This window comes from Anas acuta, chromosome 31 (genome assembly GCF_963932015.1).
Source record: "Anas acuta chromosome 31, bAnaAcu1.1, whole genome shotgun sequence".
Classification (NCBI taxonomy): Eukaryota; Metazoa; Chordata; class Aves; order Anseriformes; family Anatidae; genus Anas; species Anas acuta.
This window is the reverse complement of record NC_089009.1, coordinates 1,349,634-1,368,913: the sequence shown is the minus strand read 5'-3', so window position 1 is coordinate 1,368,913 and position 19,280 is coordinate 1,349,634. Positions and strand designations below refer to the sequence as shown.

General features: G+C 52.1%; 2 protein-coding genes across 23 annotated transcripts in view; one reads left to right on the top strand and one right to left on the bottom strand.

The window, feature by feature from the left end:
• The window catches only part of LOC137846257 (killer cell lectin-like receptor subfamily B member 1B allele B), a 58,479-nt gene extending 49,112 nt beyond the window's left edge, over positions 1–9,367 (bottom strand). For 3 of the 8 annotated variants that reach the window (XM_068664118.1, XM_068664117.1, XM_068664112.1), the window contains exon 1: positions 7,438–9,367. In XM_068664118.1, coding sequence (XP_068520219.1) covers positions 7,438–7,690 — 253 coding nt within the window. In that variant the 5' untranslated portion in view covers positions 7,691–9,367. Of the gene's footprint in view, positions 1–2,136; positions 2,392–2,764; positions 2,875–3,289; positions 3,445–3,754; positions 3,884–4,293; positions 4,393–5,124; positions 5,628–7,437 lie in introns of those variants that run through there. The other 5 variants (XM_068664114.1, XM_068664116.1, XM_068664119.1 and 2 more) reach the window with 5 other exon arrangements.
• LOC137846297 (C-type lectin domain family 2 member B-like) overlaps positions 1–19,280 on the top strand; it is a 153,495-nt gene that overhangs the window by 129,485 nt on the left and 4,730 nt on the right. For 2 of the 15 annotated variants that reach the window (XM_068664224.1, XM_068664237.1), the window contains 3 exons: positions 600–781; positions 1,161–1,264; positions 1,563–2,097. The exons of 6 other annotated variants lie outside the window; for them this stretch is intronic. In XM_068664224.1, coding sequence (XP_068520325.1) covers positions 600–781; positions 1,161–1,264; positions 1,563–1,704 — 428 coding nt within the window. In that variant the 3' untranslated portion in view covers positions 1,705–2,097. Of the gene's footprint in view, positions 1–163; positions 275–599; positions 782–1,160; positions 1,265–1,562; positions 2,098–6,635; positions 6,662–11,268; positions 11,430–16,685; positions 16,946–18,880; positions 19,146–19,280 lie in introns of those variants that run through there. 7 more of the 15 variants (XM_068664235.1, XM_068664211.1, XM_068664231.1 and 4 more) reach the window with 5 other exon arrangements.

Here is a 19,280-nt window from a genome sequence, read left to right as displayed (position 1 = left end):
AATCTTACTGTGTAGCCATCTCTAAATCCATCTGGAGGACCTCAAAGGAGGGAGTTCCTATCCCAAGGGGGAGGGCTACAGGATCAACCATGGATCCAGCAGAAAAAGGGCAAATGGGGGGTGGAAAGACCCAGCCCACATCTCCTGCTCTCTTCTCCACCAGACGCCAGCCCCCATGGGATGGGAAGGAAGTGTCATTGTGGACAAAAGCTCCTTGCTCCGCTGTGTGTGGTGCTGATTGTCCTTGTCCTCGTTCTGCTGGTGGCCTTGGTTGGTGAGTCCCACTGGAACATCCCCACGGCAGGGAGATTGGCCAGGGAGCTGTTTCAGGGGTGGAGTGGGGAATTCCAGGATTTTCCTAGCAGGATGAGAAGGCCCCCAAGCATAGCACTGAGCCTGCTTCATGGGTACCCGCTTTTGTCCCCTCAACCAGGCTCTACTCAGCCTTTCCTACGGGGTGCCACATCTTCCTGCATCCCAACCCCCCTACATTTGCTGGAGAGGAATACATATAATTTTAAAAATGTTATTTTTCTGCCTTTTTTTTTTTTTTTGTGGCTGTCCATGCATCTCACCTGCTCGGTTTTCTCCGTTTACAGTTGTGCAGCAGCAGTCTCGCTCATCACATCCCCAATTCTCCCACGTGTGCCCAGACACGTGGATCGGCTTCCAAAGCAAGTGCTACTATTTCTCGGAGAATGAAAGCAACTGGACCACCAGCTTGGAGAACTGCAAGGCCATGGAAGCCTCCCTGACCTCCATAGACAGCCTGGAGGAACTGGTGAGAACTGGGCACGAGTCCCCCTGCCGGCTCTGGTGTGGAAAATGTGTGGGTCAAGAACAGAAACCTATTTTCCCCCAAATTTCACCCACTTCCAAAGCCAGGAGAAGATGTCCCTGGGGATAGCACCAGCCTGGGCTGGGGGATGAGCAATATCACATTATTTTCTCCAAAACTCCCTCCCTACGTCTAGATGGATGCTGTCCTGAGCTTTGCCCTAAAGGGGCTTCCTTTTTCTGTGAAACTGTAGAATTGTAGAATGCAATCACCTTCCTATTGCAGGGTGCTCTGCAGGCTGAGTTTTGTTTTTTGCAGACAGGATCGCCTAAAATGCATTTTTTGTTGTTGTTTGTTAGTTTGTTTGTTTGTTTCTCTAAAGGCTTTCATCAAGCGCTGCAAGGGCCAAGGAAACCACTGGTTCGGGCTGCACAAGGAAGACGATGGCCAGTGGAGGTGGACCAACGGCACAGCCTTCAACGACTGGTCAGTCCCTCCGCCTGCTGGGGTTGGGTGCTTTGGGTTGGCAATTAGGCCAGGAGTTCTTATAGGGTCTGGGATGGCCTCTTTTGGGACAGGGACCTCCTCCTGTCACCACAGCTCTGGTTTTCCATGAGAAGTTTGGGGCGGACTAAGGATGCTGCGCTCTGAACCCCTATTAGACATTGAACACTGCCCCTTCTGACCTTCCCAGGAGAGGAAACCCCAGGTTTTCTTCCTGTTTTTAGGGTAGTTTTCCTACTTTCTTCCCTTCTGCTCACTCCTGAGTGTGTCTGCATTGCAGGTCTGAGGTGCAGGGAGGTGGCCCTTGTGCGTACCTAAACCAGGAGAAGAACAGCTCAGCCTCCTGCCAAACAAAGAAATTCTGGATCTGCAGCAGGCCCAACAACTACATCCTCTGGAGGCAAAAGATTTCCCCTGAGTAAAAGATCCCGTAAACATAAAGCTCATGATAGTGCCACAAAAATTGGTAAAAACTTACTTAGGTCTTCTTCTTTGCCACAACAGTATTGCTGAGTGTCCTTTCTGCTCAGATTCTTGCAGGCTCTGTCAATCTTTTGTACTCAAGTCAGCAACTTTGCTGTTTCTCTCTCTGCTTCTACAGCAGAAAATAAAACACTATTTTTTTCTACATTTGCAAATGGCATGTTTGCAATAATGAATTTGAAACCTGTGAATCTGATGTGCTATGGAATTATGCTATTATGCTATTATACTTTACACTACCTGTTGGAAGGAGGAGAAGGAACAATTGGAACAGATAATGTCTGGATGTGCGTATCTGGATGGATTTTTTAATAAAAAAATAAAAATTGAAACAGAGCCTACACTAATACTCTTGGCTGTGCTTGGTTGGGTTCAAACACTGAAATTCCTCACAGAGCCGTAACAAGGAGGGTTGGCTTCACCCCAAATATTAGCAGCAAGCGTCCTGCAGGATGGGCTTTTCGGGGTGGGCACTGCACAACTCTCCATCTCCTGCAGTCTTTGAAAGGAGATGGAAGGGTTCTGTCTGGCAAACCCACTTGTGGTCGCTCCCACAGCCATCATCTTCCAGCCAGTTGCCTACAAAGGTCACGCAGCCATTCTCCACACTCTGAAGGGAACCGAACCTGCAAACCAAAACCATCAGCACTCAAAAGCAGCTCCTTTTGCTCTTGGGTGAGGGGGCAATGGGAGCTTCTCCCCCAGCCTGTCTCTCTAGGCTCCAGGTGGCTTCTTGCTGCGGGCTTGCCCAGATGCGTGTGCAGATTGCTGTGCTTGCACTACCATCTGGCTCCTTCCTCTACTGGAGCATGCCCAGGGCATTAAAACCACGTTGGCTGCATAGCTGTGATGAGATGGTGGGTTACAGTGCTCAGTACAGCCAACTTTCAGGCTGCAAAGCATTACCGGGGCATTGCAAGACTGTTGTGGACACCGAAATATTGGAGATCTTAGGGGTGCAAAGCTGCTCTGCACATCATGGGTTGCAGCTGTACTCACGTGGTGGCGTCGAAGGAGGAGTTGTCCACCCATTTCCATATGTTGTTGGATGCCTTTAATCCGATCCACACCGTTAGCTTGTCCTGGCGGATGATCTCACGTAAGTGCTCCTGGTGAATGGGAGAGGAGTGGTGGCTTCCAGGAGCCTTCAGCAAGAGGCTCGTTGGGATGCAAAGCTGTCTTTTTGAACCCATTTGGTTCATCCTCAAAGAGATGGGCCCTAAACACCACCCGTGCCTTGGGTACTGCCTCGCTCAGTGGGTGGAAAGAGCTTAAATACAGAGCCTGAGACACCAGAGGCTCCCCCTGAGCTCTGTGTCTCTCCTTCCCATGCCAAAGGTGGGAAGAGGCCTCCAAAGCCCTTTTGGTGGTGATTCAGCCCTGTTCCCTCCTTAGTGCGAAGTGGCTTGGAGCTACCAAGCCTCCTGCCACCAGCCAGCAGCTCCAAGGCAGTTTTTTGCCTCTCTACCCACCAAAACCCAGGACTTTTGGGTCCTTTTCAAGCCTTCTCCACTCTGCACTTACCATATCGGCGGTGTTTTGGAGCACGGCCAGATGGGACCCCCGACTTTCGCAGTCTTTTCTGCCTTCCATCCAAGTCCCAGTCGATTTGGGAACCTGGTAGCACTGGTCCCCAAGAAGCTGCCAAGACGGGGGGCACAGCTTGCAGCCCGCATGGCCTGGAGAGGAGACAGAGCCGTGAGATACCCCTAAAAGTGCTCGAGGTCTTGCTTAAACCAGCCAAGAGAGAGCTCTCTCCCCTCCCAAATTTTTCCTGGCTGCTTTCCCCACCCATCCACCACAAGGAGCACACAGTGGGGTGAGCACGGGGAAGGTGGAGAGGTGCCTCCTCCTCCCAGAGGCCCACAGAGGATGGAGATGATCAGCAAAACGAGCTCTTCCTCGCCATGCTCATTGACACCGAGCCGGGCTTGCAGCCCCCCGGGGACACCCATCCCACCCCAGGGACCCCCCCGGGGAAGGGGTTACCTGCGGAGCCATTCCAGTGGCAGAAGTAGCGCAGCAGGGAGGGAATCATGCACACCTCCATCCTGCTCCTTCCCCCAGCCTCACTCTTGTTCTGCAGAGAGTTCGGAGGTGTTGGTGCCTTCTGAAAAACTTGTAGGTAAAATTTTGGGGTGAGACTGAGGCTATTTGTGTGCTTTGCTGTGAAAACCGAGCAGGGCTGAGTTGGGTTCCCCGAGCTATTGTGCAAGCTCCTTTTCTGGTCATGATTGCACCCAACTTTTGGAATAGCATAAAAATGTTTCTTGTGTCCTCCACCCTTGCTTTAAAAGCCTTTTTGTGTGTGTTTTTTTTTTTTTTTTTTTTTTTTTTTTTTTTTTTCTTGTTTTGTTTCTTCGTTTGTTTTGAGAGGGGATTTACTCTTGTTGGATGCATCCCGTGGCTTCTACATGGTTCTTGGGATAAAACCCTGTCCTCCCCTTGGTGAAAAAAAAAACAACAAAGTGCAATTTCCCTTGTGCTCGCTTGGTTTTTAGATGTGTTTTCGAGCGGGTTTTACTCACCCTGCACACTCAGCACCACTACCAGCAAAAGCAGCACCAGGTGGCTTAGACTGCTCAGCTTCAGAAGGACTCCGTGCCACTGTGGGCATGCAGTGGGAGCTGAAACAGTCCATGGTTTTGTTCAGAAATGGCTTTCTTGTAAAACAAAACTAAAATACAATGAAATGAAATGAAATGAAATAAAATAAAATAAAATAAAATAAAATAAAATAAAATAAAATAAAATAAAATAAAATAAAATAAAGCCCCTCTGTTTGAGCAGAAGTTGACAGATGCTTTGCTACCTCCACACACACACAAAAAAAAGTGAAAACCCAACGATCACAACCTTCTCTTTGCATCTCCCACCTCAGGACCCTCCTTGCGTGGGTCCTGCTGCTCGCCGTTGTGCAGCTTTGGCTGGAGCAAAGCCTCCAGGAGCTTGGAGGGGATGCAGGGACAGACCCAAACTCTTGGGAAATTGGCCTCATTTAGAGCAGGTGGTGGCCGGTGGGACTTGGGTCCCTCCACAGCTCCTCTCCATCAGGGTCCTGGGCACGTTTCGCCAAGCTTGAACTTCCATCGCCTCATGTCGGGGCTGATTTTTGCTGTGGGGAGAGCAGCCCCAGCAGTGAAATCGTTGAAGCTCTGGCCGTTTGCAAGCTTCCTTCTCCCCCGTCCTTCCTTCTTTCCTTCCTTCCTTTCTTTGCCCGCACAAATCGGGATCTATCCCACAACCCAACCGGCACTTGGCCATGTTTCTTGGCCAAGACACAAGTGGACCAAAGCACCAGCTCTTCCTGGAGGAAACGAAGCTCGCCATGAGCACCCACCACCCAAATTTGCACTTACTGTGACGCCTCTCAGCAGGTGAAGAGCCCCCTCTGGGCTGCCTTAAATCGGTGTAAATAATTTCGCCAGCCACGGTCAGCTCGCCCGCCCACAGAAGCATCCCAGGAGTGACAACGTCCCCGGGCAACCTTTGCATTATGACCAACCTTCTTGCGCCTGCGTCCAGCACCAGGAAATGGCTTTTTTTAGTCTTCTTCTTTTTTTTTTTTTTTTTTTTTTTTTTTTTTTTTCTTTTATAGATACATAGATATATGCTACAGACTTTCCTTTCACAGAATCATCTAGGTTGGAAGAGACCTTCCAGATCACCTAGTCCAACCTCTGACCTAAAACTAACAAGTCCTTCACTAAACCATATCCCTAAGCTCAACACCTAAATGTCTTTTAAAGACCTCCAGGGATGGTGGTCCCTTTCAGTTGAAGGATGGCAGGTAGGCAGACAGCCTCAAGGCAGGAGGAGGTCGCACCTCTGGAGGTGCAGAAAACACCTTTTGTCTTTAGTGACCACAGCAAGCACTGCGGTGCTGAGCTACCAGGAGAGAGGTGACAAAAGACAAAATAAAAGCCCTTCAATATATATATATATATATATATATATATATATATATATATATATATATATATATATATATATTTATTTATTTATTATAATATATATATATATATTATATATAATAATAATAATAATAATATAAATAAATAAATAAATATAATAATTTATATTTAATTATATTTATAAATTATATTTATAAATATAATAATTTATATTTATTTATTTATTTATTTATTTATTTATTTATTTTTTAATGGGGGCAGGCCAATGCATACCAGCAGGTAGTTGGGGAAGGAGGAGAAAGGTGGTATTTGGTGGGTCTTCCCTGGAATATGGCTTGGGCATCAATTGCGTTTAACCCAAAAGCTGGAAGGAGATGGTTTTGATTGCAATTTGTTGCTTTTTCTTCCATGCCAAGTAATTTATCCTGTAACTTTTGCACCAGAAGAGGCAAAGAGGGTGTTTTTTTTTCCCTTGCTTATTTTCTGCAGCAAAATAAATATGCATTATCTTGATGTTTAATTTCATTTTCTCATGCCAGCTTGACCTAGTCTCTGCTGCATGGAGCAGCTGGCACTTCCTAGGACTGGGGAAAAAGCACCACCAGTCCAATTTGCTGTTCGTTGTTACTCTGCCTTCAGCTCTCATTGACCTCATGGAAAGTTTTGTACTCTATTTTCTGTGGTGAGCAGAGGCAGGCCCGCTTTTACATTTCCTTCACAGTGCCAATAAAAGGTGTCAAAAAACCACCACCACCACCACTAATTAAAAAAAAAAAAAAAAAAAGGCTGCACAAAGACTCTGCCTCCATCCTGACCATAGCTTGCAAAACTTAAATTTTATTTTATTTTATTTTATTTTGTTTTGTAAAAATCTGCATCCAGATAACTTAATTGCAAGACATTTATTTTGGATAGCCTGGTTACAAAAACTTCCTATTTGAAGAAGTTCTTCCCAGAGATGAAGGAAAACAATATAAATGGGGTAATGCTGGGGGAAAGCAAGATCTGGCTCTGGTGGGGCATTGGTGGGATGGGCACTGGACAGGGTTTTTGGGTGGGTGAGGACAGACTCTGAATTTTACCATGCAGCCACCTCTAAATCCATCTGGAGGTCCTCAAACAAGTGCAGGTGCCTTCAAAAGACACGCATCAGCCCTGCATGCTCTCCCCATCCTCCCATGCTCCCCCAGAGCTACAAACCTTGCTGCAACCGATTCCTTAGCATTCTTCCTACAGGACTCTAGGTAGGCACTGTCCCAGGGATATCCCCCTGTCCCCTGGGAACCTTATTGCCCATTTCTCCTATTCCCCTTAAGTGTGCTGGTACAGAAATTGACCTCCTATGGGGTAGTACACACGAACGTTCTGATTCTAGAAAATGGGGGTGTACTGCCGAGTACTTTGCCATGCAAGGGGGTACCGTAGAGCAGAGGTCTCCAAAATGCTTCCTTTCTCTCTCTTTTCTCACACTTCATCCATCTCCAGCCCTCACGGAGCAATGGAACCACCTCTGTGGCATTTCCTGTCCTTGCCCTTCTTCCCAGTTCTGTTGCAAAACCATTTTTGTTCCACAATACTGAGCTTATCAAAGGCAAGCATCCCCTGTAATCCCCCTCTCAGTTTCCCCAGTTTGAGCAACTCTCTGGGACCCCAAGAGCTGCTCCTCCCTGCTTCTTCCCCCCGCCAAGCAATCGCCACCCGGGGTATCCTCTCGCCACCACAAACCCATGGTGGGGACGGAGGACTGGACCCCACTACCTGCATTCCGGAGGGGTCCCGGCCTCTCCGCAGCACCCCGCTTGCATCGCCTGTCCAAGGCCATGTAGCCATCCTCATCCTCCATGGCAGGAGGACACACAGCAGGTGGAGGGGACATGACGGAGTCCGGAGGACAGGAAACCAAAATGCTCAGAGCTGCACCGGTGAAGTGCAAACCAGTGGCGGGGCCGGAGCTTCCTGCCACAGCTCGCAGCCGTTCAATGCCCCTCTTATATATGGAGTGGTAATTCATGTTGAGAAAATGGTTGATATTAATAAAGAAGGGGGAGATTTGGGAGTGTGGCCATGGGGGTCGGAAAGCCCTGTGGTTGAGATAACATTAGACTCTTAACGATGAGGCCATCAGGAATATAAAAGAGTTTAGAGGGAACAAAGAAGGGTGATTCAGGAGACTCCATGCAGTCTCAGGGTTTCTTGTTCTCCAGCCATTAAAGCATGGATGTTTCTGGGTGTTTGCTGTTGTTGTTACATTCAAAGTTGTTTGACCAATGAAAAGTTGTTTTGAAAAGAACTGCTGTGGAGACAAGGTTATAAGAGGGGAGCAAGCCCTCAAGATTATAAAAGGCCACAGGATGAAGTTATGTGATCAATAAAGAAGCAGGAAAAAGGAGTGAAGAGGAACAGACAGGCAGAATGTAGACCAGAATGGGAACAGGCACTTTGATTGCCTCATGAAGATAGTGTTATATATGGAGTCAAAATTCGTGTTGAGAAAATGGTTGATACTAAGAAAGAAGGGGGAGATTTGGGAATATGGACATGGGGGTTGGAAAGCCCCATGGTTGAGGTAACATTAGACTCTTAACGATGAGACTCTTAACGATTTGGCTGAACCTATCTTCATGAGGCAATCAACGTGCCTGTTCCCGTCCTGGTCTCCCTTCTGCCAGCCTGTTCCTATTCATTCCTCTTTCCTGCTTCTTTATTGATGACATAAGTTCATCGTGTTGCTTTTTTTTTACTATTTTTTTTTTATATTTTTTATTTTTATTATTATGTTGCGGACAGGCTCCCCTCTTATACCCTTCTCTCCACAGCAGTTCTTTTCAAAACAACTTTTCATTGGTCAAACACACCCAGCGCTGTTTACTTGCCTTTTATACCTTTTATAGCTTTTATACCTTTTAGAAATATTTGTTTTATAAATATTACAAAATTCAGATTGAATTGAGACCTCATTTATAACAGCCTCAAGTAGTGCCAGGGGAGGTTCAGGTTGGAAATTAGGAGACATTTCTTTTCAGAAAGAGATGTCAAGCACTGGTACGGTTTGCCCAGGGAAGTGGTGGAGTCACCGTCCCTGGGGGTGTTCAAGAAGAGGTTGGACATGGTTTAGTGGGTGACATTGGTGGTAGGGGGATGGATTGGCCTCCATTTTGGGGGTCTTTTCTTGCCTGGATGACTGATCCGTTGAATATCTGAAGTGAAACTAGACAAGGGCCCACAAATGCTCCGCCTCCCTTCTGCCGTTTCCAGAAGCGGAACACAGTTGTGGTTTTCTTGCTCAGTACTGTTGAAATTTAACTCTTTGCTGCCCAAATGGTTTCATCCTCCTTCTCCCAGCACTTTTTTCCCCATCAGGTCCATCCCTTATGCTTCTGGCAGGGTCCTTCAGACTCCCCAAATGTGCAGAGACTCAGCTGCATCATATGGGACTTGATGTCCTTTGGGATGTGGAGTCCTGCTACCGAAATCTTGCCAAGTAAACCCACAACAGATGGAAACAGGCTCCCCTTTCTGAGCCCCCAACTGTGTGCTTGCACATTCCAATAGGGAAAAATCATCTTGATCTCCTGGGGGTCGTCCTCACCCCATCTTCCTTTTACCCTGTGAACCCACAAGAAAACAAACAAACAAAATAACAAATAAAAAATAATCCTATTTTGAGGGGACAAAAGTTTTTTTTGAGCAGCCCACCAGACCTCAAACACCTTCAGAAACTTCAGTTTTGCCCCAGGAAGAGGTGAGTCAAAGCCACATTACTGTGGCTCCCACTTTGCAAACTTTTGCAAAGTAGCTCAGAGGGAAAAACCTTGTATTGTAATGTATAAGGACATGCAGAATTACTCCCCCCGGGGGCCTTAAGCTCTCCCCACTGGGTTTGAAGAAAAATAACAAAAGGTTGCTTGCCTTCCACTCTATTGTCAACAGGAAAATAAAAATTTGTAACAGAAGTTCAACGACCAATCAGTGTGGTTTGGAACTCTTTAGCCTTCTCGGTCAAGAAAGGGTTGGTTATATGTATCTTGGTGAGAAGGCACTCCTACCACATCAGCTCTCAGCAGACGCTCCACCTCCGTTGCTGTTACAGGACTGCGCAACGAACAGGATAATTCACATAGGACGCCATTACTAGGCAGTGCTGCTGGGGTAAGTTCACGTTCTGAGAAGCTAAATTTGGGGCCAGCAGAGCAAGGAATGCTCAGCTCGGGGCTGAAATGGGGAGGGAAGGAGCAGCCAGGCAGGATGGGTCTCCATCTTCTTTCTTTCTTTTTAGTTTTTAAGTATTTTTTTATTCCTTTGTCCTCTCCCGTTTTTCCACCCTCTTTGTCTCTTTCTCACCCTTCTTTTCGCATTTGTGGTGTTTTCTCTCCTTCTCCTCATGTTCTCTCCCTTTTTTAATTGTAAAACTGCCACTTACGTGTTTCTGGGAGAAGAGCCAAAAAAAACACACAGTCCCAAATTCTTCCTTTTCAGCTGGCTTTACTGAAGCTTCTGCTGCCTCAAGGGCTGTGTGAATCTTCTTGCAGATATTTAGAACTCTTAGGGTTTTGTTTTGTTTTCTTTTGTTTTGTTTTCTGGTTTTAAACATTTCCATCTGTTTTTGCTGGATATTTTTGCCTGTTTGTTACTTTGGGAGAGCTTTCCGAGTTTCTCTTCTAGCTAAAGCATCTGGGTGCTTTCTTTGTGCTTTTCCTGGGAGGGAATGAAAAGAAAAATAAAGATGAAATGAAGCAAAAACTAATACTGATCAGTAGAATTAATAATCTGGAGGGAGCTGCAGTAAAAAAAAAGACTGGGGGGGGAGAGGGATAAAACCTGGGTACAAGCTCAGGCTCCTTTGAGTCTGCAGGGTGCAAAACCCACCAATGTGTGTGCTTTTTTCAAAGGAATTTTGGTTAATTTTACAATTGTTACAAACTGGAAGGTTAACCAAAAGAGGGAAACAAACCCCTCAACCTTTGGTCGGCAAAGTCCTTCCTTGTAAATTATTTTCCAACAACAATGCTGAGATCTGTGGTGCAAGAGCTGCTCTGTTTGAACAGCAACCAGCATGCTGTTCTATACTCAGAAAAAACTGCAGGGGAAACTGAGGTAAGGGATGGCTGCAAACCAAGAATGTCAGCACGAACAGATGCTGGCTTATTTCCTCCTTTTTTTTTTTTTTTTTTTTTTCAAATTCAGCTTCCTGCTTGCTTAAAGCCAGTTGGGGGAGGGTGTTCTGTCACAAGCAGCTCAACTCCCTTTGAGCTTTGAGTCCTGATAGGCAATACACTTCTTTGAATTTCTTTTAGCATTAAAAGTCAGTTTAGTCAGTTTAAACTTCTGTCTTTCTCTTTTCTCCTTCTCTTTCTTTTTCTCCTTTTCTTTCTCTCTTTTTTTTTTTTCCCCTTCTCTTTCTTTCTTCATCTTTTCTTTCTCTTTCTCCCTTTCTTCCATCATTTCACCCTTCCTCCATTCCCCTCCAGCAGACCACAAGCCCTCTCCCCAACCACGGTTTCCCCATGTCCCCTCCAGATCCCCACAAGTCCTCAGACCCGGGGGGCTTTGCTGGCCCCCCAACACTCAACCCTCTCCTTGCTTTCACAGTGTGCTCAGCCAGTTTTCTGCAAGAGGACTGGATGTGCGGATGTGATCAGTGAGACCCGACATGTCCTTGCCAGCCATGGGGAAAGGAGCCCAAGAAAAAACTCACCCCGACCAAGAAGTACTGAACCCTCCAAGAGATGAAGAAAAACAATGCAAATGGAGTAATGCTGGGGGAAAGCGAGATCTGGCTCCGGTGCGGCACTGGTGGGATGGGCACCAGCCAGGGTGTTTTGGTGGGTGAGGACAGACTCTGAATTTTACCATGCTACCACCTCTAAATCCATCTGGAGGTCCTCAAACAAGTACATTTATAACAGAAGTTCAAGCTTCAGTGAAGTTTTGCCTTGAAGTTAGCCTTCTCGGTCAAGAGAGGATTGGTTACATGTATCTTGGCACTCCTACCACATCAGCAGTAGGCCCGCTGAGTGCTACCCCTCCCCCACTGTTACAGGACTGCGCATGAACAGGACGACTCACATAGGACACCAGAACTAGGCAGAGTGCTGCTGGGGTAAGTCCATGTCTGAGAAGCTAAATTTGGGGCCAGCAGAGCAAGGAACACTCAGCTCGGGGCTGAAATGGGGAGGGAAGGAGCAGCCAGCCAGGCTGGGTCTCCACCTTCTTTCTTTCTTTTTACTTTTTAAAGATTTTTTTTTTTATTCTTTTGCCCTCTCCCGTTTTTCCACCCTCTTTGTCTCTTTCTTGCCTTTCTTTCACATTTGTACTTTTTTTTTTCCTCATTCTATTCTTGTTCTCTCCTTATTTTAATTCCAAAACTGTACATCTGTTGAGCTCGCATGCCACTCGTTTCTGTGAGAAGAGCCAAAAAAAACCCACGTTGCCCAAATTGTTCCTTTTCAGCTGGCTTTATAGAAGCTTCTGCTACCACAAAGGCTGTATAAATTTTCTTGTAGATGTTTAGAACTCCTAAGTGTTTTTTTTTAAGTCATTTTTAAACATTCACATCTGTTTTTGCTGTGCTTTTGTTTGTTTGTATGTTTCTTTGGGAGGGCTTTCCCAGTTTCTCTTCCAGCTAAGGCAGCCGGGTGTTTTATTTGTGCTTTTCCTGGGATGGAATTGTCATGGTTCCGCTCCAGTGGGCAGCCGAGCTCCACCACAGCCACTCTCTCACTCCCCCTCCTCAAAGAGGAATGGGGAGAAAATATGTGAAAAGGGCTCCAAGGTTGAGATAAGGATGAGAAAATCACTCAGTAATTATTGTAAGGGGCAAAACAGACTCAGCATAAGAAGACAGATAGTACGATATATTGCTCATTACTAACAAGCGAGAGAAGTGAGAAACAAAGGAAAGAAACCAAAAGCACCTTCCCCCCCATCCACCCTCTTCTACCTCCTCTCACTGAGCGGCACAGGGGAACAGGGGAATGGGGTTATGGTCAGTCTACAGCGCTTTTTCTCTGCTGCTCCTTCTCGGTCACATATTAAACACATAAACACATATCTGGTTTGCCATATTTTGAGTGGCAAGCCAGACCTCAAACATCCTCAAAAACTTCAGTTTTGCCCCAGGAAGAGGTGAAACCACATTACTGTGGCCCCCACTTTGCATGCAAACCTTTGCAAGCCAGCTCAGACAATAAAATGTTGTATTGGTGCTTTCAGCGTTACTGCAGTACGTGCAGCATTACTCACCCGGGGGCCTTAAACTCCTTCCACCGGCTTTCTTCAATAAAAGTAACAGAGGATTGCTTTCCTTTCGCTTTTGTTATCAGGAAAACATTTATAACCTGTGTTCAAGTGGCAGCCAGTGAGGTTTGAGTCACTTTACATATATTGGTCACGAGAGGCGTTCCTACTGCCACTGCTCTTCTGCAGGATCAGTAGGCTGAGCGATACTCTTCCCCTTGCTGTTAAAAAACACTTCCTGCACCAGCAGTAGCTACTCCTCTCATACATTGAATTGCAGCACAAGCAAGGCATAAGACACCAGGAGTAGACACACTGCTCTTAGGGTAAGTCCACGTGCGAGCAGCAAAATTTGGGGCCGGCTGAGCAAGCAATGCTCGGCTAGGGGCTGCAATGGGGAGGGAAGGAGCAGACAGTCAGGAGGGGTTTCCATCTTCTTTCCTTCTTTTTTTTTTTTCTTTTTCTTTAAGAATTTTTTATGTTCCTTTGCCCTCTCCCATTTTTCTACCCTCTGTCTCTTTCTCGCTTTTCTTAATCTCTTATTCTCAAATTGGCAATTTGCAATGCCAAGGGGTGTCCAGGGCAGAAACCTTTGGCCATCTACCGATGGCTTTGCTGTCACATCTGCCCATTCAGAAATGGTTTCGTGCCCCTTCTCATAGGTGGTGGGCTGGGACCTATCCTGGCACCTTCCCAATGAGATCTTGGGTGTCCATGACACAGGAGGTGGAATGGGGATCCTACTCCAGCAGCCTTTGTCCTTCTTCCCCTATATTTTTTTGGGAGCTCCAAAACCTGGCTGGGCTCAGCCAGCTCGAAGCAGGTGATGGATTCAGCCCCGGCCCTAAAACCAGTGCATTCCCCTTCCCGAGAAACAAACATGGTTGTGCTCACACTGCCCCAGGGGAGAGCTTTCCGACGGGCAAAAATGCAGTGGGAAGAGGGGGAAAGCACCAAAATGTATCCCAAAGTGCCCCTTGATGCTGGAAATTGTGGGGAAGGCTGAGCCATATCCTCTATGCAGCTAGCATAATGAGCTGTATCCTTTTTGAATCGATCTGAAAGGAACTCGTGTTGAGCTGGGTGTCGGCCTCTTATCACAGATAATTAACGATACGACTAGAGGAAATGGCCCCAAGTTGTGCCAGGGGAGGTTCAGGTTGAAAATTTGGCGCTTGGTGCTCTGTCGGCCCCCCCCCCCCGGCGCTTGGTGCTCTGTCGGCCCCCCCCCCGCGCTTGGTGCTCCATCCACCCCCCCGGCGCTTGGTGCTCTGTCGGCCCCCCCCCTGCCGGCGCTTGGTGCTCTGTCCGCCCCTTGCCGGCGCTTGGTGCTCTGTCGGCCCCCTGCCGGCGCTTGGTGCTCTGTCGGCCCCTTGCCGGCGCTTGGTGCTCTGTCGGCCCCCCCCCCCCCGGCGCTTGGTGCTCTGTCCAACCCCTGCCGGCGCTTGGTGCTCTGTCGGCCCCCTGCCGGCGCTTGGTGCTCTGTCCAACCCCTGCCGGCGCTTGGTGCTCTGTCGGCCCCTTGCCGGCGCTTGGTGCTCTGTCGCCCCCCCCCCTGCCGGCGCTTGGTGCTCTGTCCGCCCCCCCCCCCCCCCGGCGCTTGGTGGTGCTCCGTCCGCCCCCCCCCCCCACGGCGCTTGGTGCTCTGTCGGCCCCCCCCCGGCGCTTGGTGCTCTGTCCAACCCCTGCCGGCGCTTGGTGCTCTGTCCAACCCCTGCCGGCGCTTGGTGCTCTGTCGGCCCCTTGCCGGCGCTTGGTGCTCTGTCGGCCCCCCCCCCTGCCGGCGCTTGGTGCTCTGTCCGCCCCTTGCCGGCGCTTTGTGCTCTGTCGCCCCCCCCCCCTGCCGGCGCTTGGTGCTCTGTCCGCCCCCCCCCCCCCGGCGCTTGGTGGTGCTTCGTCCGCCCCCCCCCCCCCACGGCGCTTGGTACTCTGTCGGACCCCCCCGCCAGCGCTTGGTGCTTTCTCCGCACCCTGCCGGCGCTTGGTGCTCTGTCGGCCCCCCCCCGGCGCTTGGTGCTCTGTCCAGCCCTCCCCTCCCCCCCGGCGCTTTGTGGTGATCTGTTCGCCCCCTGCCGGCGCTTGGTGCTCTGTCGGCCCCCCCCTGGCGCTTGGGGCTCTGTCCAACCCCTGCCGGCGCTTGGTGCTCTGTCGGCCCCCCCCCACCGGCGCTTCGGGCTCCGTCCGCCCCCCCCCCGCCCGGCGCTTGGTGGTGCTCTGTCGGCCCCCCCCCTGCCAGCGCTTGGTGCTCTGTCCGCCCCTTGCCGGCGCTTGGTGCTCTGTCGGCCCCCCCCCTGCCGGCACTTGGTGCTCTGTCCGCCCCCCCCCCCCCGGCGCTTGGTGGTGCTCCGCCCGCCCCTCCCCCACCCGGCGCTTGGTGGTGCTCCGTCCGTCCCCCCCCCCCCACGGCGCTTGGTACTCTGTCGGACCCCCCCGCCAGTGCTTGGTGCTTTCTCCGCCCCCTGCCGGCGCTTGGTACTCTGTCGGCCCCCTGCTGGCGCTTGGTGCTCTGTCGGCCCCCTGCTGGCGCTTGGTGCTCTGTCGGCCCCCCCCCTGCCAGCGCTTGGTACTCTGTCGGACCCCCCCGCCAGTGCTTGGTGCTTTCTCTGCCCCCTGCCGGCGCTTGGTGCTCTGTCCGCGCCCTGCCGGCGCTTGGTACTCTGTCGGCCGCCCTCCCGCCGGCGCTTGGTGGTGCTCCGTCCGCCCCCCCCCCCCCACGGCGCTTGGTACTCTGTCGGACCCCCCCGCCAGCGCTTGGTACTTTCTCCGCACCCTGCCGGCGCTTGGTGCTCTGTCGGCCCCCTGCCGGCGCTTGGTGATCTGTCGGCCCCCCCCCGGCGCTTGGTGCTCTGTCCAGCCCCCCCCTCCCCCCCGGCGCTTTGTGGTGATCTGTTCGCCCCCTGCCGGCGCTTGGTGCTCTGTCGGCCCCCCCCTACCGGCGCTTGGGGCTCTGTCCGCCCCCTGCCGGCGCTTGGTGTTCTGTCGGCCCCCCCCCCGCCGGCGCTTGTTGCTCTGTCCAACCCCTGCCGGCTCTTGGTGCTCTGTCAGCCCCCCCCCCCGCCGGCGCTTGGTGCTCTGTCGGACCCCCGCTGGCGCTTGGTGCTCTGTCGCCCCCCCCCCGTGCCGGTGCTTGGTGCTCTGTCGGCCCCCCCCTGGCGCTTGGTGCTCTGTCGCGCCCCCCCCCGCCGGCGCTTGGTGGTGCTCTGTCGCGCCCCCCCCCCGCCGGCGCTTGGTGGTGGTGCTCCGTCCGCCCCCCCCCCCCCCACGGCGCTTGGTGCTCTGTCGGAACCCCCCGCCAGCGCTTGGTGCTTTCTCCACACCTTGCCGGCGCTTGGTGCTCTGTCGGCCCCACCCCGGCGCTTGGTGCTCTGTCCACCCCCCCCATCCCCCCCCCGGCGCTTGGTGCTCTGTCGGCCCCCCCCCTGCCGGCGCTTGGTGCTCTGTCCGCCCCCTGCCGGCGCTTGGTGCTCTTGGTGCTCTGTCGGCCCCCCTCCCGCACCCCGGCGCTTTGGGCTTTTTTGAGGGGACAAAAGGATATTTTGAGTGGCAAACCAGACCTCAAATATCCTCAAAAGCTTCAGTTTTGCCTCAGAAAGAGTTGAGTCAAAGGCAAATTACCCCCAATTTGCATGCAAAATCTTTGCAAGCCAGCTCACACAAAAACGTACTGGTGCTTTCAGGGTTAATGCAGCGTTACTCCTCCTGGGCACCTTAAGCTCCTCCCACTGCCGTTTTGCAATAAAAGATGGCGGCGCGGATGCCATCAGGAAAACTTTTTTTTACCCATGTTGAAGTTGCAGCCACTGAGGTTTTTCAGTTCGGAAGCCTTACTATTTAAGACAGGATTTGTTTAATATCTTCAGGTATTCCTACTGCAAGTGCTTCCGTATGATCACAGGCTGAGTGATACCACTCCCTCGCTGCTACATGACACTGCTGCATGAGCAGGATAACACAAGCACCGTTCCTTCTCTCATTCCTTAAATTGGAGCACAACCAAGAAGACACCAGGAGTAGACACACTGCTCTTAGGGTGAGTCCATGATGGAGCGGCAAAATTCGGGGCTGGCTGAGCAAGCAACGCTCGGCTAGGGACTGAAATGGGGAGGGAAGGAGCAGCCAGCCAGGGCAGGTTTCCATCTTTTTCCTTTTTCCTCTCTCCTCTCGCTTTGCTCTCTCCCCCCCCTCCGCTTTGCTCCTCCCCCCCCCGGCGCTTGGTGCTCTGTCCGCCCTGTGCCGGCGCTTGGTGCTCTGTCGGCCCCCCCCCGCCGGCGCTTGGTGCTCTGTCCAACCCCTGCCGGCGCTTGGTGTTCTGTCGGCACCCCCCTGCCGGCTGTTGGTGCTCTGTCGGCCCCATCCCTGCCGGCGCTTGGTGCTTTCTCCGCACCCTTCCGGCGCATGGTGCTCTGTCCAACCCCTGCCGGCGCTTGGTGCTTTCTCCGCCCCCTGCCGGCTCTTGGTGCTTTCTCCGCCCCCTGCCGGCTCTTGGTGCTTTCTCCGCCCCCTGCCGGCTCTTGGTGCTTTCTCCGCCCCCTGCCGGCTCTTGGTGCTTTCTCCGCCCCCTGCCGGCTCTTGGTGCTTTCTCCGCCCCCTGCCGGCTCTTGGTGCTTTCTCCGCCCCCTGCCGGCTCTTGGTGCTTTCTCCGCCCCCTGCCGGCTCTTGGTGCTTTCTCCGCCCCCTGCCGGCTCTTGGTGCTTTCTCCGCCCCCTGCCGGCTCTTGGTGCTTTCTCCGCCCCCTGCCGGCTCTTGGTGCTTTCTCCGCCCCCTGCCGGCTCTTGGTGCTTTCTCCGCCCCCTGCCGGCTCTTGGTGCTTTCTCCGCCCCCTGCCGGCTCTTGGTGCTTTCTCCGCCCCCTGCCGGCTCTTGGTGCTTTCTCCGCCCCCTGCCGGCTCTTGGTGCTTTCTCCGCCCCCTGCCGGCTCTTGGTGCTTTCTCCGCCCCCTGCCGGCGCTTGGTGCTTTCTCCGCCCCCTGCCGGCGCTTGGTGCTTTCTCCGCCCCCTGCCGGCGCTTGGTGCTTTCTCCGCCCCCTGCCGGCGCTTGGTGCTTTCTCCGCCCCCTGCCGGCGCTTGGTGCTTTCTCCGCCCCCTGCCGGCGCTTGGTGCTTTCTCCGCCCCCTGCCGGCGCTTGGTGCTTTCTCCGCCCCCTGCCGGCGCTTGGTGCTTTCTCCGCCCCCTGCCGGCGCTTGGTGCTCTCCGCCCCCTGCCGGCGCTTGGTGCTCTGTCTGCCCCCTGCCGCCTCTTGGTGCTCTGTCTGCCCCCTGCCGGCGCTTGGTGCTCTGTCGGCCCCCCCCTGGCGCTTGGTGGTGCTCCGTCCGCCCCCCCCCCCCCCGGCTCTTGGTGCTGCACTGTCCGCCCCCCCCCCCCCGGCTCTTAGTGCTCTGTCCGCCCCCTGCCGGCGCTTGGTGCTATGTGGCCCCCCCCCCCCCGGCGCTTGGTGGTGCTCTGTGGCCCCCCCCCCCACGGCGGTTGGTACTCTGTCGGACCCCCCCGCCGGTGCTTGGTGCTCTCTCCCCCCCCTGCCGGCGCTTGGTGCTCTGTCGGCCCCCCCCCTGCCGGCGCTTGGTGCTCTGTCGGCCCCCCCCCTGCCGGCGCTTGGTGCTCTGTCGGCCCCCCTCCCACCGGCGCTTGGTGCTCCGTACGCCCCCCCCCCCCCTCGGCGCTTGGGGCTCTCGCTTGGTGCTCTGTCGGCCCTCCTCCCCCACCCCAGCGCTTCGGGCTTTTTTGAGGGGACAAAAGGATATTTTGAGTGGCAAACCAGACCTCAAATATCCTCAAAAGCTTCAGTTTTGCCCCAGGAAGAGTTGAGTCAAAGGCAAATTACCCCCAATTTGCATGCAAAATCTTTGCAAGCCAGCTCACACAAAAACGTACTGGTGCTTTCAGGGTTAATGCAGCGTTACTCCTCCTGGGCACCTTAAGCTCCTCCCACTGCCGTTTTGCAATAAAAGATGGCGGCGCGGGTGCCATCAGGAAAACTTTTTTTTACCCATGTTGAAGTTGCAGCCACTGAGGTTTTTCAGTTCGGAAGCCTTACTATTTAAGACAGGATTTGTTTAATATCTTCAGGTATTCCTACTGCAAGTGCTTCCGTATGATCACAGGCTGAGTGATACCACTCCCTCGCTGCTACATGACACTGCTGCAGGAGCAGGATAACACAAGCACCGTTCCTTCTCTCATTCCTTAAATTGGAGCACCAGCAAGAAGACACCAGGATAGACACACTGCTCTTAGGGTGAGTCCACGTTGGAGCAGCAAAAGTTTCCATCTTCTTCTTTTTTTTTTTTCCTTTTTTTTTTCCTTTTTTTTTTCCCTTTTTTTTTTTTTTCATTTGCCCTCTGCCATTTGCACCCTCATTGTCTCTTTCTCA